Here is a 16,879-nt window from a genome sequence, read left to right as displayed (position 1 = left end):
CACCAATCAAAAACACCTACAGGCAACCATACAATTATTTTTTTAATGAATGTTGGTACTTGTTCTATTTTAAATTGGCATAATTTATTAGTTTCTAGATCAGGTTTCCATTTTTTACATAATAAACCTCTCAACTCAAAGTTTTCATATGAAAGAAATTTGCTAATCAAACTGCAAACAAGGGGTACAATTTAGTTTTCAAACCCAAAACCTACATAAAATCACTTTTACCGGTTACATGATTTACAAGTTAAGAGGTGCTGCATTTACGCTGGCTATTAAAAGTGACACTCTAGGTTGTTGTGATTTCATGTGGTACTACCCATTATAAGTCAATAGAAAGTGTCACTTAGGGTTGCTGGCGATTCCAAACCCCTACCAATGACTGATTCAGACAAACATCAATTTCTGTTTTTGATTCAACATGTCTTCATAAAAGAAAAATGACATTAATAAGGATAAAACAGAATAAGAGGATCTTTATTTGATAGGAATCCTTAAAAGCATGTTTCAGAATAATAAAATTCCAATACCGTGCAGTCACACTAAATATGCATGACCAAGCTGAACAATCACCAACTTCTATAGAGACAAAACAGAGAAGTTCATCGATGTTTATCAAATTAAGTACCTTCACACTCCATTAGCTACATTATATTTGCTCTCTCAGATGCAAGAAATTATTTTACCAAAAACAAAAGTCAATATTTTTTCTTTAAAAAAAAACGAAACGTTCATGGATAATAAGTGATGTGGCTGATTTTGCAGTGGAAGTACCAAATCATTAATGTCAAAGGTGTACCTACTTCAGAACTATTAGTACGGAGGGGAATTCAATACAGATTTCCAATCTGTCATGATGTAGCTCAGTAAACACAGCAGCCAAAATGTGGAAATGTATCAAGATATTTAATACAAAGTTCAATCCCGATTTTAATATTTAAAATAAATCTATGCATAAGTCAGTTTGATCACAAAATAGCAGTGGATAGTGAGAATGAACATAAAATCACCTATTTTTTGGGCAGTGAACAACTGCCATTGAAGTTAATTGCACCTAATAAAAGGAAGATACAAGCAGAGAGTTTTTGAAAAGGACACATTTGCATCTTTGAATACCAAACAGGATCTTGCTTCCATATCTTACAGATCATGACTTATTCCAAATGCTTCCTTTTTTTATCTCAAGAGGTTTTCACAAACAAGTGCTTGTTGTGAGGTCCAGCTAATTCGACAATGTTTCCAGTGAAGATACCTGGAACAGCAGCTATTCAAACATATCACAGGCCAACAAAGTAAATACGTATGCACAGATGTAAGATGGGCCCGAGCTATAAACTTTACAGGCAAATTCTTAACAACATTTCCATGTGCTCACCAACTATCCTGCGCAATGGGTTAGAGATATAAAGAAATACAATTTGCTCTATCACAAAATGTTAACATGACAAACATGGAGACTTCCTTTTGACATATAGTTGTGGTGCAAATGGAATGCACGGGTGGACTTAACCATACGCAGTTTCAGCAGTTCAGCAATCAAAACAAATGGTGGGATTTACCACTTTTTTTCCAAACATGACATCAGTGGATGGGTTTGCAAGGGATTCGTAATCTGTATGACAAGGGATGACACAAACATCAAGACAAAAAGAAAACAGGCAAGGCCTGTTCCAAAACTGAAACCCTACTGACAGAAGGCCATTGTAATATGGAAGTTCAGCATGCCAAAATCGAACTTCAGAAAGGGTAGCGATTTGATACATTTCCATTTTCTTTTTTAATTTCATGAAAATCATAAGGTGCTGTAAAATTCTTCTTTGTGCATCATGGTCCCCTGTCCCAGTTAGAACTTATGCACATCTGTTTTGAGCAAAATTCAGAATTAGCAGCATAAAAGTAGAAGGCTCCATTTACAAAGGAATTTCTCTTATGGACCACTAGTTTTAAGCAGCTAGAAAAAAAGGGACATTTCTGAACTGCACACCACTGCTCAGTCTGAAGGAGGAGCACTTTTATAATGATGTCAAAATCAACAAAAAATCAATCTGAAATCTTAGACTAACTTTAAATGCATTCAACTCTGGTATCTAGATATTGAAAGCAGACTGGCGACCTCTAATTGTAACAACGAAGGGCACCCATTCATTTTACACAAGCCAAATAAACATTTCTCACTAAAATCTGCATGGGCCACACAGTTTATGTTTTCTAGACTTTCCACCACTGTGATGAAATTACAAGGCATTCTGGCATGGTGCAGTGCATCTCACAAAAAGCCAGTTTTTATAATTTGACTTTTAAAAAAGTTAGATTTTTCAACAACGTAAGAAGATGATAAATAATTGTATTAGTTCGAATTCCGTGAGAAACTTCCAAGGGCATGGCTGCTTCAATTAACACACTTGCTTGAGAATATCCTAGAGGCTTTGTATCATTCGCCCAAAAAATAAATACACTTGTAAACAAACCCCTCCTCCATTAAGCGTTTGCATTACTAATCCAACTGTCCGAATCCTTCCTTTCCTACACGGTTACTCAACCTGCATTGTATACTCGTTTTATTATGAATGCACCTAAAGCTTCCACTGGTAACCTGGTTTCCGCTTAATGGAAGAGATGATTGCATGGCTAGTTTATCTGTTGCCAAGTGGGATGGTCTTCCAACTGAGATAACAGGGTTAAAAAGAAAAATGGCTGATCGGTTTTCTTTTCTTCCTTACTGAAATTCAACTTGGAAACTGCAGGCAAATGTGTTCTCTGGCAACTTGTGGTTTCCTTTGAGCAGACCATGCTATACAGTACACAGTAATGAAACCCCCACACAGGTTGAGGCCAAGTATAAGATAGACATATTGCGCAATGTTTTCTCCATACACCATTGTACACCCGTTAATGCAACAGGTAACCAGACTTTTTCCAATGAGTTCCTGCTGTAAGAGTTACATTCCCGCCCAGGCTTCCAGCTCCTTCATGTCATCATCCTCCTCCTCCTGCTTCTTTTTGACTGCAACAAAATATAAACACATTGGTTATTTTAAACTGCTTCTGCTTCAAAGCATCCTACATTTCAAGATATTAAAGATATTATTGATTTACAGATTGTCCTGTGTGGCCTTTCCAAAATGCATGGCCCTTTTGCGACTGTTGATGAAACAGGAAGTCTGTCCAATGGATCTTCTTTGCTCAGTCATCTCCCTGGCCTCCCCCTTGACCCTTTCGTCCATCCTGCTGGGGTGGGTGGGTGTAACAACCCCAGAACTCAAGCCATGCCTACCTCCGCCTCTACTCCCCTTTCCGCTCATCCTTCTCACTAACCGGTTTCCTCCTCAGCTCACCCCTCTGGCACAGCTCTGCTGGCTTGGCATGCCCATCCCGCTATGTTGATCCCACGTGCGGTAAGAACTTTTCACATAGGATTACGTGCAACATCCTTTTTAGCACTGATCAATGGGCCATTACAGATATAACATGTTCACACTCAAGACAGTTGCCGTTCGTTGTGGCCAACTCAGAAGACTGTATGGCAGAATATACTATTCTCAGACTTATAGAAGTATAGCCATCAATCAAATCAGAAAGAGAAGAACAGTAAGTCCCAAAGTAAGTTATCTTCAAACACACTGGCTAAGTCAACTAGAATGTTTATTCATTTTACAGTATTACAAACAGGTGAAGCCATTTATAATGGGATAACTGAAATGCACCAAAAGTAAACTATATTTGCCTTGCATTGCTGAACAGCTTTAAAATGATAAAAGCAAAGTACTAACTTGACAAAGGTCATGGTCCTTCATGCCCTTTCCGAAAGAATAGAAGCTCAGATCCTCCAACCTTCTTCTGACTATGCATTCCACAAAAATCCCAACAAATATTAGCTAGACACCAGGATTAGGGCATAATCATGAAGATCGGGGAAGGCTAATATAGGATTACCATAATCGATCATTTTCAATCTGGGACGCCCCCAATCTTTGGGTCAGTGGGTGAGTGAACAAGTAAAATAAGTTTGGGGGGAGGGAGGAGGCGATGAGGATAATTCTTGCTTGTCATCCCCCTCAATGACTTATATAAATATGTTATTACTTTGTTTTTTTTCTTATTACCATTCACAACATTTCACCTTACCCTTGACTCCTAACCACTTGCACCTAGCACTTTGTCCTTAGCCCATTCATCCTTAGCGCTTCACACTGACATTTAACCTATCCACTTGCCTTCAGACCTCCACCCCAACCCACTTATATTTGAAAAGCACGCTATGAAAATAATTCTAGTGTTAAATATTTACTCAATTAAAAACAATCCATCAGTAATATACTGAGGGAAAACGTACTGAAATAATTGTGCTGCCCTGAACCTATATAGCTAGATCAAGCATCATAGTCCTATTTAGGGCTGTAAAATGCTGCTGGTAAAAATAACACCAGTGGCATACATGCTCTTTTTGTAGCAGAGTGGTTGTCCGGTCCTGTACCCTTCATATTGCTTCAAATTCAAGCCCTTATCCCCACAACACATTTAAATCTTAAAAAGGGACTGCCGCAACAGTCTTTGACAGCGTCCTTCCATTGCTGGCGATATGACCCAACAACTCAGTAGCATATTTTGTCCAACAAATCATTCTTCCAAATGATGCAATATTAGCATCTTCCAAAGTCTACTTGCGAGTAGATCATTTTTGTTTTATTTCAATCACATGAAATCCTCCCTATAGTATACTTCTTTCTACTCCACACACTAATATCAAGGTGTAGCTGTCTCTCCTTCAATATTTGATGCATAGAAATAGTCCCCACAACTATAGATTACAAACCCCTCATCACAGAAGCGCACTCTCACGAGGTGTACACTCCTATAGAATGGCCCTTCTCTGCAGATGACGTAGTATGGGGTTTCCCGATCTAGAGCTTGCTGAGTGCAAGTCATCTTCATCATCAATTGAGCACCATAACACTATCCCACCTTTGATATCAAAATGTAAGGAGCACAAGTTAAAATTGTACAAATATGTTGCAGATTGTGTGACCTGATATGTACACATACAAGTACAAATGTGTTTACTTGAGGAAGGGAGCGATTTTAAAATGACAAAGACCTCAGTGAGGAAAATGTTACTTTCCTCTAAGAGGACATTTCATTTCTCTCATGTAAATAATTACATCAGAGTACATTGAGTAGGAATTTCCAGGTGCATGTTAGAATAAAAGCAAGAAGTGGTTCAAAGGAGATTAAGTATCGCAACTGTATATTCTGGTAGTTGAAAATAATGAAGTATTAGCACCCACTTGGGGGGCTGGGAGACACTGTGTATTCTTTTTGTGAAGATCCTATAATCCCCAAATACCTGATTGCATGCGGTCACTGTACAAGTCCCTCCCATGTTAAAACCCAAAGAACATTATATGAAAAACGAATAGGCTTTACACGTTAGGAGTACATGGGTCACATTTGATGTCCCCTGATTATAAAGGTTCTGGCCTGGGTAAAAGTCCTGAACACAATATCACCACACATAATATTCATATAGCATCTTCAGTTTTTTTGACAAACTTAAGTCCAACAAACTAAAACAATATAATCTTGGAAAGTGTAAGGACAATATGGACTTCAAATCCCATAACACCTATGGTACTGGGACGAAGAAGAAGAGAAAGGAGTCAAGTGTGGAACAGGAACAACCTTAAGCTAAAGATGCAGACCAGTTGTTTAAGGTATCCACGTAATAAAGTCGATGTGCAAAAATTGGCGTTTTAAAATAAATTCTGGCAAAAAGGCTGTGGTGTGACCCGGTAAAAGTGTTTCCATTATATCACACAAGCAGATCAGGGGTTGTCCCTCGCTCCCCTTGTGTGGTATAATGGCTCCAGGGGTAGCAGGGGTGTCCCCTGCATCCATTACATGGATTGCAAGGGCCACACCAAAGCCTTTTTGCCAGATCTTTTTTTAAACGGCCATTTTCGCGCACCAACGTTATTACATGGAACCTTGTTTAAAGAATCATCAGCTGTGGGGGAGATTTAAAAATGGTGCGTCTTGCCATGCACAGTAGTGTGGAAGGGAGGAGGAGGTGGTTGCAGTCTGAATGAAGGAGAAGGAGCGAAAACCTACGTAGAACGGGAGACTAACCCTGCGGCAGAGTCACAGAGGCAAGCTATGCTGAAGGAGGAGGTGGAAGCTCACAGGCACCCGTCTGGAGGCGTTGCATACCAGAGGAGAACGACTCTGGTGAAAATCAGCTGCTGCAGGACCGGACGAGACGCGGTCTTGCGGAATGGCAAAGGTTCCATTGGCGGAGGGGCGAGAGACGGACGCAGGAACCAAGAGACACTATTGGCCTCATTACGAGTTAGCCGGTCCAGATTTAACGGTGCTGGTAAAACCGTACCGGCACGGTTTTTCTGGACCGGCTAACTCTTAGTTATGTGGCTGTGTGGTGTTACACCCGCCAGGTCTGACCTGGCGGGCGTAACGCCACCGGCCGCACACGGACATGGAAACACCGGCACCATTATTGCATGGTGCCAGTGTTTCCACTGCCCCCATTCCCGTGGAGTCCTACTCCACAGCAATGGGGAGTAACGGAATGTCGGATCCGGAATTATCGGACCACCGGGGCTGTAATGCCCTGGTGATTCCGGCAAGTCTGCAGCCGGTGAATCCCTACAGGTATGGCAGCCGCCTGCCAGTTTTACTGGCACGGCTACGGTTCATCATTACAGATACAATTTAAATCAGTGAGTCAACCAAAAGGAGTTGGGGGCCCAGGGACGTGTTATAAAGTTGAAGGACACCTGCAGAAGCAATTTGAATACGACCAAGTAGAAAAGAAGGGCAAAAAGGGTATAGTTCTCCTCATATGAGAGGTCGGTTTGGAGAAACCTGGAACAAACATTGCCACAAGCAGAGACATTAACAGTTGTGCAAAATGGAAACCATTCCTGGCAGGAAAGTAAAGTAGGAAAGGAACAGTTGTGTGAAGTAGAAAACATTGTTGTTACAAACATTGTTGTGAAAAGAAAACATTTGCTTCATCATCCTGAGAAACAACAAGGGACATTTGTTTTGCCATTCTGGAAAAAGTATTCCATGAGGGAAAAACTTACTTTGCCTTCCTGAGAAAAACCTTCTGTGAAAGAAACACTTATTACCATCTTGAGAAAAGTATTCTATGGAAAAGACTGTTACATCCTCTTAAGTAATCACTGACATCTTGAGAAGGATATTTCATGAAAGAAAGTCGATTTGGTCTTGAACAAGTGTTCAATGGAAGAGAAATTAACCTTGACAATTTGAGGGACGTGTTGGATGAAAAACATTTTGCACTGAACTGAATAGAATATTGCTGGAACAAAACTCTTTAAGAAGTCTTCCTGAATTGATTCAGGGGAAGGGAAGCAAACTATGAACACAAGGATTGCTTTGCAGGAATTATAATTTTTATAATTTTTTGCATATTTTTGTTGAACTGGCAATAGATATATCTACCTTACACATTTTGGTTGTCTATGCCAAGTGTGAGGGCCAGATATATTAGGATACAACGTACATTTTATTTAGCTTTAGTTTGATAGGTAGGAACACTCCTGTTAGGATAGGGACAGATAGGCCTTCATCCCATCCGCTTTTTATTTTGAACAAACATGACAAATGTTGAGACAATCACAACTTTGTGTCCGACTTGGATTTCAGATGCCTCACAGTATCCAGGTAATTATACTTTTTCATATGTCGGGCCACCGACCCTTCTCCAACTGTGTTAAATGTACGAGCTCCCCTGTGTGGGGTTTTGCTCTTTACTAATGGCATGCCGAATCTGCCCTGAAGCACCCGGTATCTCAATTGCCTTCTCTGGGCTTACTGGTCTTCTTGGGCAGCTTTGGCGTCTTTAGCATCTCACTGTTTCCTCTGCTTTCCATCTGCTGCCTGGGAGCACGTCTTGTTGGCTTCTCACTTCCCGCCTGGCTTTCACCTTTGCTCGGCAGCTCCTGCTGTTCGGGATGGCAGTGGGGCGAACACTCTCTTGTCCGCGTTCCTTCCTTGACTTCCTTGGATGTTGTCCTTGTCAGCTTCTTTGCTCTGGTCTGCAGCTCGCTTTCCTCTTGTGTCCCCAACCAGTGTTAAGAGGGCTGACTCGTCTTGTTCATGTGTTCCATATTTTAATGTCCCGGCACCTGTTAACATCTTCAAACGACAAGAATGTGGTGTTGGTTTGACGCTTCTAGTGATCTTCATCACTCCATCCCTCTTCCTCGTCTCAGTGTTCTAAAAGGGGCGGCGGGGGTGTACATAAGTCCCATTATTTGTCAACATCGTCTGATAACTAGAACACAGCGTGGGCTTGCCGCTCCTAGTGATCTTAATTTCTCCACCTCTCTTTTTCGTCTCAGCATTACAGGGGGAGGTATGCATACAAAGTTGGGGAACAGTAAACAGAGATGCTTTATCCACCCTACAATATGACCAACAAGAATGGGGCGGTGAAGGAGTGTTGTTAGGTCCTAATGAAACAGGGGGAGACCATGTTTGTCCTAGCGTGTCTATCCCACTCCCCTGAGGGTTCTCTTCCCTCATGTGGTCCTCCCGCTTGTGGTCCTCCCTCATATAGCCTCCCTCCAGGGTCAGGTAGTTTCTGCCTTTCCCTGGCCACATGAGGAAAGATGTTACCTGAGAAAGGAGTGACAATCGCTTGATTCGTCACAGTTCACTAAATGGGTAGATGGTATCTTCTTCGCCCACTAGCCTAAAAAGCTCTGGCTTTATCTCACTCTGACCCAACATCTCCTGCTCTTTCCAGATGGTAGCTCTTCTATGCCACAACTCGTTCCTGCCTGGAGGGTCAACTTCTGGACCACTCTTCTGATCATCCGATTGCTTCCAAACAACCTCTCTCCCTTGACTCTCCCAAACAATGTCTCTTGCCCTTGTCAATGGCGTCTTGTCCCTGTATGTCCCTAGCCGTGGACAGATGCCTCCCTCAACCCCACAGAATCGTCCCCTCTATGCTTCCCTGTACTGTTACCTTCCTGCACCAGAGTTTCCTCCACCTTTCATATAGCACCCCTACCTTCTATTTTTACCACACTTCTGCCTCCTTACTACACAACAGACTCTTCTCCCCAAAGGTCTTTGCTGTTGCGCTCCATTCACTCAGTCTTCAGAGCAGGGGCCTTCCAGGGGGTCACTGGGCTGGCTGCCTTTTAAAGCCTAATCCCTCCTCCCGTTAAGCGGTGCTTGAGAACATGATTTAGTTCTAGGGGTGGGCTGTCTCCAGATTGGTCCATGTGCTCAGGGCCATGTGGTTTGTATGGGGGGCTGGCATGAGATTCCATCAATGTCAACAGTCAATTTGGATTCCTTTCTGGGCTTGGAGATGCAGGTGTTCTCCATTGCTATCCCCGGAAGCTCTGCAGAGGCTGCCTGTTCTAAATAAATACTTTCTGAACTCGCAGCTTGTGAAATATATTAGCAAAAATAGGTGTTCTTTTATATTTGGAGTACCTCAGTCGTGTACAAATGTACACATTGCACTTACTGTAACACTTGCTGCAGCAGGAGAATAATGCTGCTTTGGTTTTATACTTGTGTGAGGGAATCACTTGTTTTTCTTTCTTTGATCCTTTCTGAATTTCAAACCATGTATTTGCAGAGGTCCCATGAACCAATAATAATCCTTCTGGCAGCCAGAGAGATATATGCAACAATCCCATTGTCCCAGTCCTCACAATGTTGTAACTTCGTTCTCTTGAAGGGAACACGTTTATTTTCCCCCGGTGCTGGTTTGGGTCTGCATGGAGGGAGTTTACAGCTCCTCTCCACCAAGGGGCTTTGCTGTCCTTCCTCTTCCCGACACTGAGGTCTGCACAGGGGACCCTAGCGTCACAATGTGACCGTGCCCTGCCTACAGCCATTGAGCTTCATTACAACAGTGACTATTCGGAAGCTGAACATACATTGCACATTTTTCACACAAACAGGCAAATGCTGGAGCGTATTTGAAACAGAATATTTGAACTTTTGATAAATTAAGTTACTTCTTTCATATGATCTCTTTGGTCATAAAAGGTCACCTCCTGCACAAAAGGAAAGCTCAGCGTTGACATTTTTTGTATAACTTGCTAACAGGATCCATAGACCATTTGTGCTGCAAGCATGTGTTGAAGTTACAGGGTTAGAAGGCAGAAACCTTTGTGATGAATCCTGTAAAAAAAATCATCATTGAAAACCTGGTCTTGGCCTCCTCATGTGGCCAGGGGAAGGCAGCCGCTACCTGATCCTGACCATGAGGGTGATATTATGAGGGAGGATCACAAGGGAGGAGACACATATTGGGGAAAAGTGGTACCGCGATTAACACTCGATACTTCTACTCCCCCTGAATCACTGATAGTGTTTTGTAGAGTGGAGCCCAGTACTGAAATTGCTAATATTCACATAACATCCTCTGGTTCTGACAAACTGAAATCCAACCAACAATTTTAATATCCATGGTACTGGGACGAGGAAGAGAGGAGAAGAGTCAATGTGGAACAGTTGCAACCTTAAACCAAAAGGTGCAGAATAGTTGTTCTAATCATGATCAGCTGTGAGGGAGATTTAAAACTGGTGCACCTTAGTGTGCACAGGAGTGTGGCAGGAGAAGAGGAAGTTGCAGTCTGAAGGAAGAAGGAGCAGAAAGCCACGGCGGATGTGAAGCAGGAGATGAGCTTGGAAGCAGGGCCACCGGAACGTGCCGCACTGAATGTGGGAGACACTCACAGGTACTCGCCTGGAGGTGTCGCATACCAGGGGAAGAAAGACTCTGGTGTAAGGCAGCGACTGCAGGAACCAAAGCGACGCAGTCTTGCTTAACAGCAGAGATTGCACTGGCGACGGCACAAGAGACCAACACGGGAACCACAAGACTCTCTGGGCAACTGGGGCAATCAGCCCAGTAATGGTTCTCCGCAACAGATGCACGTTAAACCGGTGAGTCAACCAAAAGGAGTTGGGGGCCCGGATACATGCCGAAGGACACTTGGGGAGGGAATTTGAACACCAAACCAGTAGTACAGAAGGACTAAAAGGGTACAATTCGCCTCACATGAGATGTCAGATTGGGGAAACCTGGAACCCACATTGCTACATGCAAACAGTTTACAGAGAAACCTCAACAGTTGTGTAAGAGTGAAACCATTCCTGGCAGGGGAGTAAACAAGGAAAGTAGTTGCTTTAAAGGAGGAAAACACTTTGTTTTAATAAAGAGTGTTGCAGGAAGAACATATTTGCTTTATCATTTTGACAAATGATTGTACAACAAGAGAGACTTGCTTTGCCATTCTGACAAAAGTATTCTACGAGAAAGACTTACATCTTTTAGACTAATCCTTTTGGCATCTTGAAAGAAATACTTTGTGGAAGAAACAGTTGCTTTGGTTTTGAAAAAGATTTCTATGGGAAAGACCGTTATATCCTTCTGAGCAACTATTCTGACATCTTGAAAGGAATACTTTGTGAAACAAACAGTTGCTTTAATTTTGAACCAGTGTTCTATGGAAGATACATTTGTTTTGACAATTTGAGAGACGTGTGGGATGAAAGAATTGATATTGTACTCAATAGAATATTGTTGAAACAGAACTCTTTCTAAGGTCTTCCTGAATTGAACCACGGGAAGGGAGTCCAACCCTAGGCATTAGGATTACTTTATTGGAGTTACAATTTTGAACAGTTGCACATTTTTGTTGAGCTGGAAACAAATATTTTCCTAGCACACTTTGGTTGTATATGTTAGTGTGAGGGTCAGATATATTTTCGACTTTCTTTAGTTTTAGTTTGCCAGGAAGGGACCTTCTTGTTAGGATAGTGACTGTTAGGCCTTTATCCCAAACACTTTTATTTTATTTTTAACAAACATGGCAAATGTTGAGTAAAGTACAACTTTGTGTCCGTCTCTCATTTCTGACTCCTCACACCTCGAAGACAGAGGTTTAGGTAATGAACATGTCCAGGACGAGGGGCGAGAGTATAGCCTGCTAGAATTGTACCCACTCATTAAACTGCTAAGTGGCAAGAGGAAACAGTGCCCATGGAGCTGCTCACGTGCATGCACACAGTGCCAGCTCCTAATGGCCACCACTATTCTGCTTATCCCCAATGGCAGGAAGTCCTTCCATTGTATCCTAATTTATTCCATTCTACGCTATTACTTCTCGTAAAGCACATGTACACCACTGTGTAGTTACTTTTTGTTGGGTTCAGAGCAAGGGTCAGAACGAACGTCAAATAATTGCATATAAACGTAGACTAAGTTTGAATTGAAAACCCCAGTATGATGAGCAAAGATGTAGCTCAAGGGAATGTGAATCACAGAGTGAAGGGACAGGAAATTAAAAGAGCACCAGCCTTTATGGGCATAATTCAATCTGGGAAGAGCCAAACATCTCAGATGTGATAGGTGAAGTCTTGCAGATTGGGAGTAAACTATGATAATTTCATAAATAAAGGGAAAGGGTGCATTAAATAAATAATGGGCATTATGCAGAGATTTGACCGTCATGCCCTGCTTTATCAGCCGTCATTGCAGCCAAATGTAAGGCGAGGAGTGCCATTTTGAGGAATTCTGGACCTAGGCCAAGATAAAGAGAATTAGACTAGCATTGACGTGATTATAGAAGTGAAGAAGCAGCAGAAATATAGGCCCAGTAGGAAAGAAAATAAACAATGTGTCTGAAAGAGACCAAGATAATACCAACAGGAAGATGAGATATGAGGGAGCTAAGAGGGAAAAGTAAGCAAAAACATACAATTTAAAACCACGGTTTCCAACTAAGGAGACATGTAGCATGTGCCAAAAGAAGGCGGCCAGAATTGAGAGCATCACAGATTGGAAGAAAAACCAAAGGAAATGACCTTCTCCTTGGGTGACGTTAATAGAGGCTAAACACAACTCACTTTTCGATTCTTGCCACTGACCGATGGGAGGCACTGGTCCCAAAATCCGGGACGATTGGTAAATGTCAGCAAGAATGTGGGACACTTGAGACAGGTCAAATGGGCAAGGGACAAATCTGGGACTGTTCCCGAAAATCGGGAACATATGGTAACCTTAGGCTAATATCATGGGCTGGAAAACAAAGGATGAGTAGCAGGAGTGGTTTACTGAATTCAACTTCATATCTGGAAGAGGATTCTGAACTTAAATTTATAGATCCAGAGGGTATAAAAACAAAGTTTACATAGTGTAACCCCCAACAAACAAAATATTTTGGAGACTGGACGCATGGGGTGGGAGCTGGAGCAAAATTGCAGTTTGTTGCAGAAGCGATTCTGAGTCAGACAATGGGGTGCGATGGTCTCTGCTTCTGGATAGGAGGTGAGCAGCCCTCTGAAGCTTCCGCACCCTGGGTCCAGACCAAGAGTCAAAAGTGGAGGCAGCAGAGAAGTGCCAAGTCAGAACTTTGGTTGATTTCAGAACTGATAGAAGGCTCAAATGGGGCGCCAACAGAATACAGGATGTAGTCCTCTAATGCTGGCTTTCAGTTCATTGTAGCTCTGAATACAGTCACTTCCATGCACACTGTTAGGGAGAATTCTCATAAATGTGCTAATTCCTCTCTACCTTAGAGACCCCCAGCTCCTTTGCTGAACTTTGGGACTCTGTACTTTTTAATTCTGCTTGTTTTATGTGTTTGTTTCTTTTTGATTATGGAGTTTTAGACAACTCCATAGGCATCTTTTCATGTGTGTCACACAGCACGCTCAGTGCAGCGACACAGGGAAGCCTTTATTGGCTGTCCCAAGGTTTAAATGCCTTCTCTGGGATAAACTACTGTTTCCGAGAGAATGTAAGGTTAAATTGACTTTACTAGTCTTTTTAAATTCCTAGACCCAGCACAAACTATCTTACAATAAGAGTGCTGTAGGGGTTACTTAGAATCCCCTGTGTCTAGAAACTCATGTAGCAGTCAAATGCTACCCTTTCCTATTGAAATGACTGGAGGCAGTGGTTTTAAAACGAACTACCATTATTTTTCCAGACCGCGAACACCGGTAGCTAAAAATCACGGAAGCCATGTTTTTCAAGATGGCGTCTTAAGCCCCTTTGTTTAAACAGGTCCTGGTCGTCTTTTTTTGCCATTTCTTTTTGGAAAGGTCCTTTTAGAGTTGGTCCCTGCGCGCCAAACCAGGGTTGGTCCCTTTGTTCTTACGCCTTTGGCAGGCTTCAGGACTGAAGACCGCCTCTGGCGCCCGAGTGTCTGGGGTGGGCAGGAAGTGAGGGAGGTCCCCGAAACTCCCTGTGCCTAGTCTCCTAGGAAACCCAAATGCACTCTGGCGTGTTTGGCTAGCTGACTTTCCGGCAAGATCAGCCACCCTGCTGGGTGAGTGACAGCTAGGCTGAATGAAACGGAGAGAACTGTTTAAAAGGCGAGTCTCTGGGACTGGAAAGCAGAGTCGACCACTGGAAGGAAAGAACCGAAGACGAGCTGGAAGAGGATGGCTGCTGCAACTCGTGGACCGTTGGTTTGCCCGGTGAAGCCCTGCTGCCGTTCCGAATTGCCAAGTTCACTTCGACAGAGAAGCCCCTTCAAGCACGACTTCTTTGTTTGAGTTGGTGAGACCAATCAACTCGTAAGCCACCTGGATACCGTTCTCGGAGATGGTTAGGTTTAACATGGGGTATGGACACCAGCTTGTGTGCTTCACTACAGCTACTTGAGCCGAAGATCTTCCATTTACCAGCTGTTTGACCAGTCCCTGTGCAGTGCAGGAGTCCCCCCGACGTCCTCCCTCTTGTCCCCACAACTGAGGCTCAGAAAGAGTAAGATCTACAGGAAATGCCAGGAACCAACGTCTTCAGCTGCATCTTTTCTTCATATTAAGGTACTGTGCCAACCCAAGAAGAACTTACCTCTCGCGGTGAAAGTTTGTGAAACTTTCCCAACTCACAGGCCTAATCAGCTTGTGACCCGACATATGATTCTTTTTCGTACAAACTACTTCTGAGAACCTTGGCAAATACTTTACCGTTTACTACAAGAACTGCTCTTTCCTATCCAAGACACTAGCCCATTGACTTTGGCCTAGGCCTATTGAACTGAATCGAGTCCTCTAGCGAACTAAAACTATTTGCACTGCCTAAGAAAGTATTTGTGATCTATTTTATTAACTTGTGCCTTTCTACTCCTATCTAAAGTGACTGAAATGCCATTTAGCTCCTATTTCAGGGGAGCCTAATTTACTCAAACGTATTGGTTTGGTACTGAAGTATTTTTGTGTATGATACTAAGTTGCCTCCTTCTAGTGAATGTTTTCTAAATGACGCCATAATAAATTAATAAGTGTTTTACCAAGAAACCTTTAATGCATGTCTCTACTTGAACCAATGTGATTGTAAGACCTCTGTGTAACATCCTTTTACTGTTCCCATTCCCTCTTGAGATAAGCCTGGCTGCTCAGCTCGCTACCAGAAACTGTGCAGTACAGACTTCTCCCCACGCATATATATATATATATATATATATATATATATATATATATATATATATATATATATATGGTGAAAACAGATTACAGTATTCGATTTTGCTGGCACACTGGGAAACCTAGGTAAAAACTTTGTCAACTCTAGTTCACCAGGGCCTGAACAACTGTTACTATTCTCTATGGGGACGTCTGAAAGGACTTGAAAAAAGGGTAAACATTTTTGCACCCAAATTGAAAGTATTGCCACTGCAACATCCAGCACTTGTGTCTGAACCGTGGGGTACTGTGATCATTGTCATTCAGGCAATCGCACACGCATTTCACAGGATGGTTGTTCAGAGGTCATTGTCTCGGTTCATTTTTTAAGTTTTGCCATTCAAGGGCTGCCAAACATGGCATTTCTACTGTATGCTACAGTGCTAAATAGAACAGAGTGTAAAATGTACAGTTGCACTAGCCACTGGCTATTGATAATTGACCCTTTGTGAGTAAAACATTGTGTGATGTGGGTATGTGTAGAATTGAGGTGGCCAGTGACTTGTTATGTCTGGCTTGTAAATTTAAATATTTACTCTTGGATTACAAAAATGAAAAGTTAACTTTCATGTTATCATCGTATTGATACATCTTTAAAAATGTCCCTGCATGTTGGGCTGATATTAGAAGATATAATAGCAAAAATACAAGTGTTAAATTTCCCAAAACCAATAATACACACCGAGGCCCTTCGTGCCACATGGTATTTTTCACTTTTAAAGCTAAAAACCACTGACTCTGCATAATAATTTGCTCCCATGTATTCCCATTCATTTCTCCAGAGTAAGGATGGCTATGGTGAAATACCTTTCTCCATCATTGGCTCTTAGTCATAATTCATAACATGCCAAGATAAAACAAATCAAAGATGGCAAAGACGGAAAATAAATTCCCTTTGAATGAGAAATCCTATTAAACACATAGAAGGCTTCATGCTACTGGTCAGCTCAACAACCGTAATGCCAAGATGACCTGTCAATAAAGGACAATATTAAAGACCTCCACTTTCCAGACCCTTCTGGATATTGTGGCATGAAATTGAAACTTTTGCAGCATAAAAACCAGATTCTGTGGCACAAAATTGCATTTGCGGCATTTTTGCAGCACATTTTCAATTGACTGGAGGGTTTATGATTGGCAGGCTGCAAGAAAGAGGCAGTATTTGAGGATACCAGATAGCCAGGTTGTCCTTATTTGCACTTTTAGTATCAATGTAATAGGGAGATTCACAGATGTCCACGGCTTAACAGAACAGTGTTTGTTTTCCTCTACATTTTTGGTTTAATGTGCATGCCTATTTAGTATTAACTTTATTGATAATTATCAGTTGTAATGGTGAAAATATTCCCCATCTATGTTCTCCAATCCTGCAAACATC

At 42.1% G+C, this 16,879-nt stretch overlaps 1 protein-coding gene across 1 annotated transcript in view; it reads right to left on the bottom strand.

Moving 5' to 3' along the window:
• Nucleotides 1-453: 453 nt before the first annotated feature.
• Nucleotides 454-16,879, bottom strand: part of CHMP4B (charged multivesicular body protein 4B) — a 479,020-nt gene continuing 462,594 nt past the window's right edge. The window contains exon 5 of the mRNA XM_069652150.1: nt 454-3,007. Coding sequence (XP_069508251.1) covers nt 2,943-3,007 — 65 coding nt within the window. The 3' untranslated portion in view covers nt 454-2,942. The remainder of the gene's footprint in view (nt 3,008-16,879) is intronic.

Source organism: Ambystoma mexicanum, chromosome 3p (genome assembly GCF_040938575.1).
Source record: "Ambystoma mexicanum isolate Mex_15411 chromosome 3p, UKY_AmexF1_1, whole genome shotgun sequence".
Lineage (NCBI taxonomy): Eukaryota > Metazoa > Chordata > Amphibia > Caudata > Ambystomatidae > Ambystoma > Ambystoma mexicanum.
The sequence above is the reverse complement of the archived record's forward strand: the minus strand, read 5'-3'. Positions and strand labels throughout refer to the sequence as shown.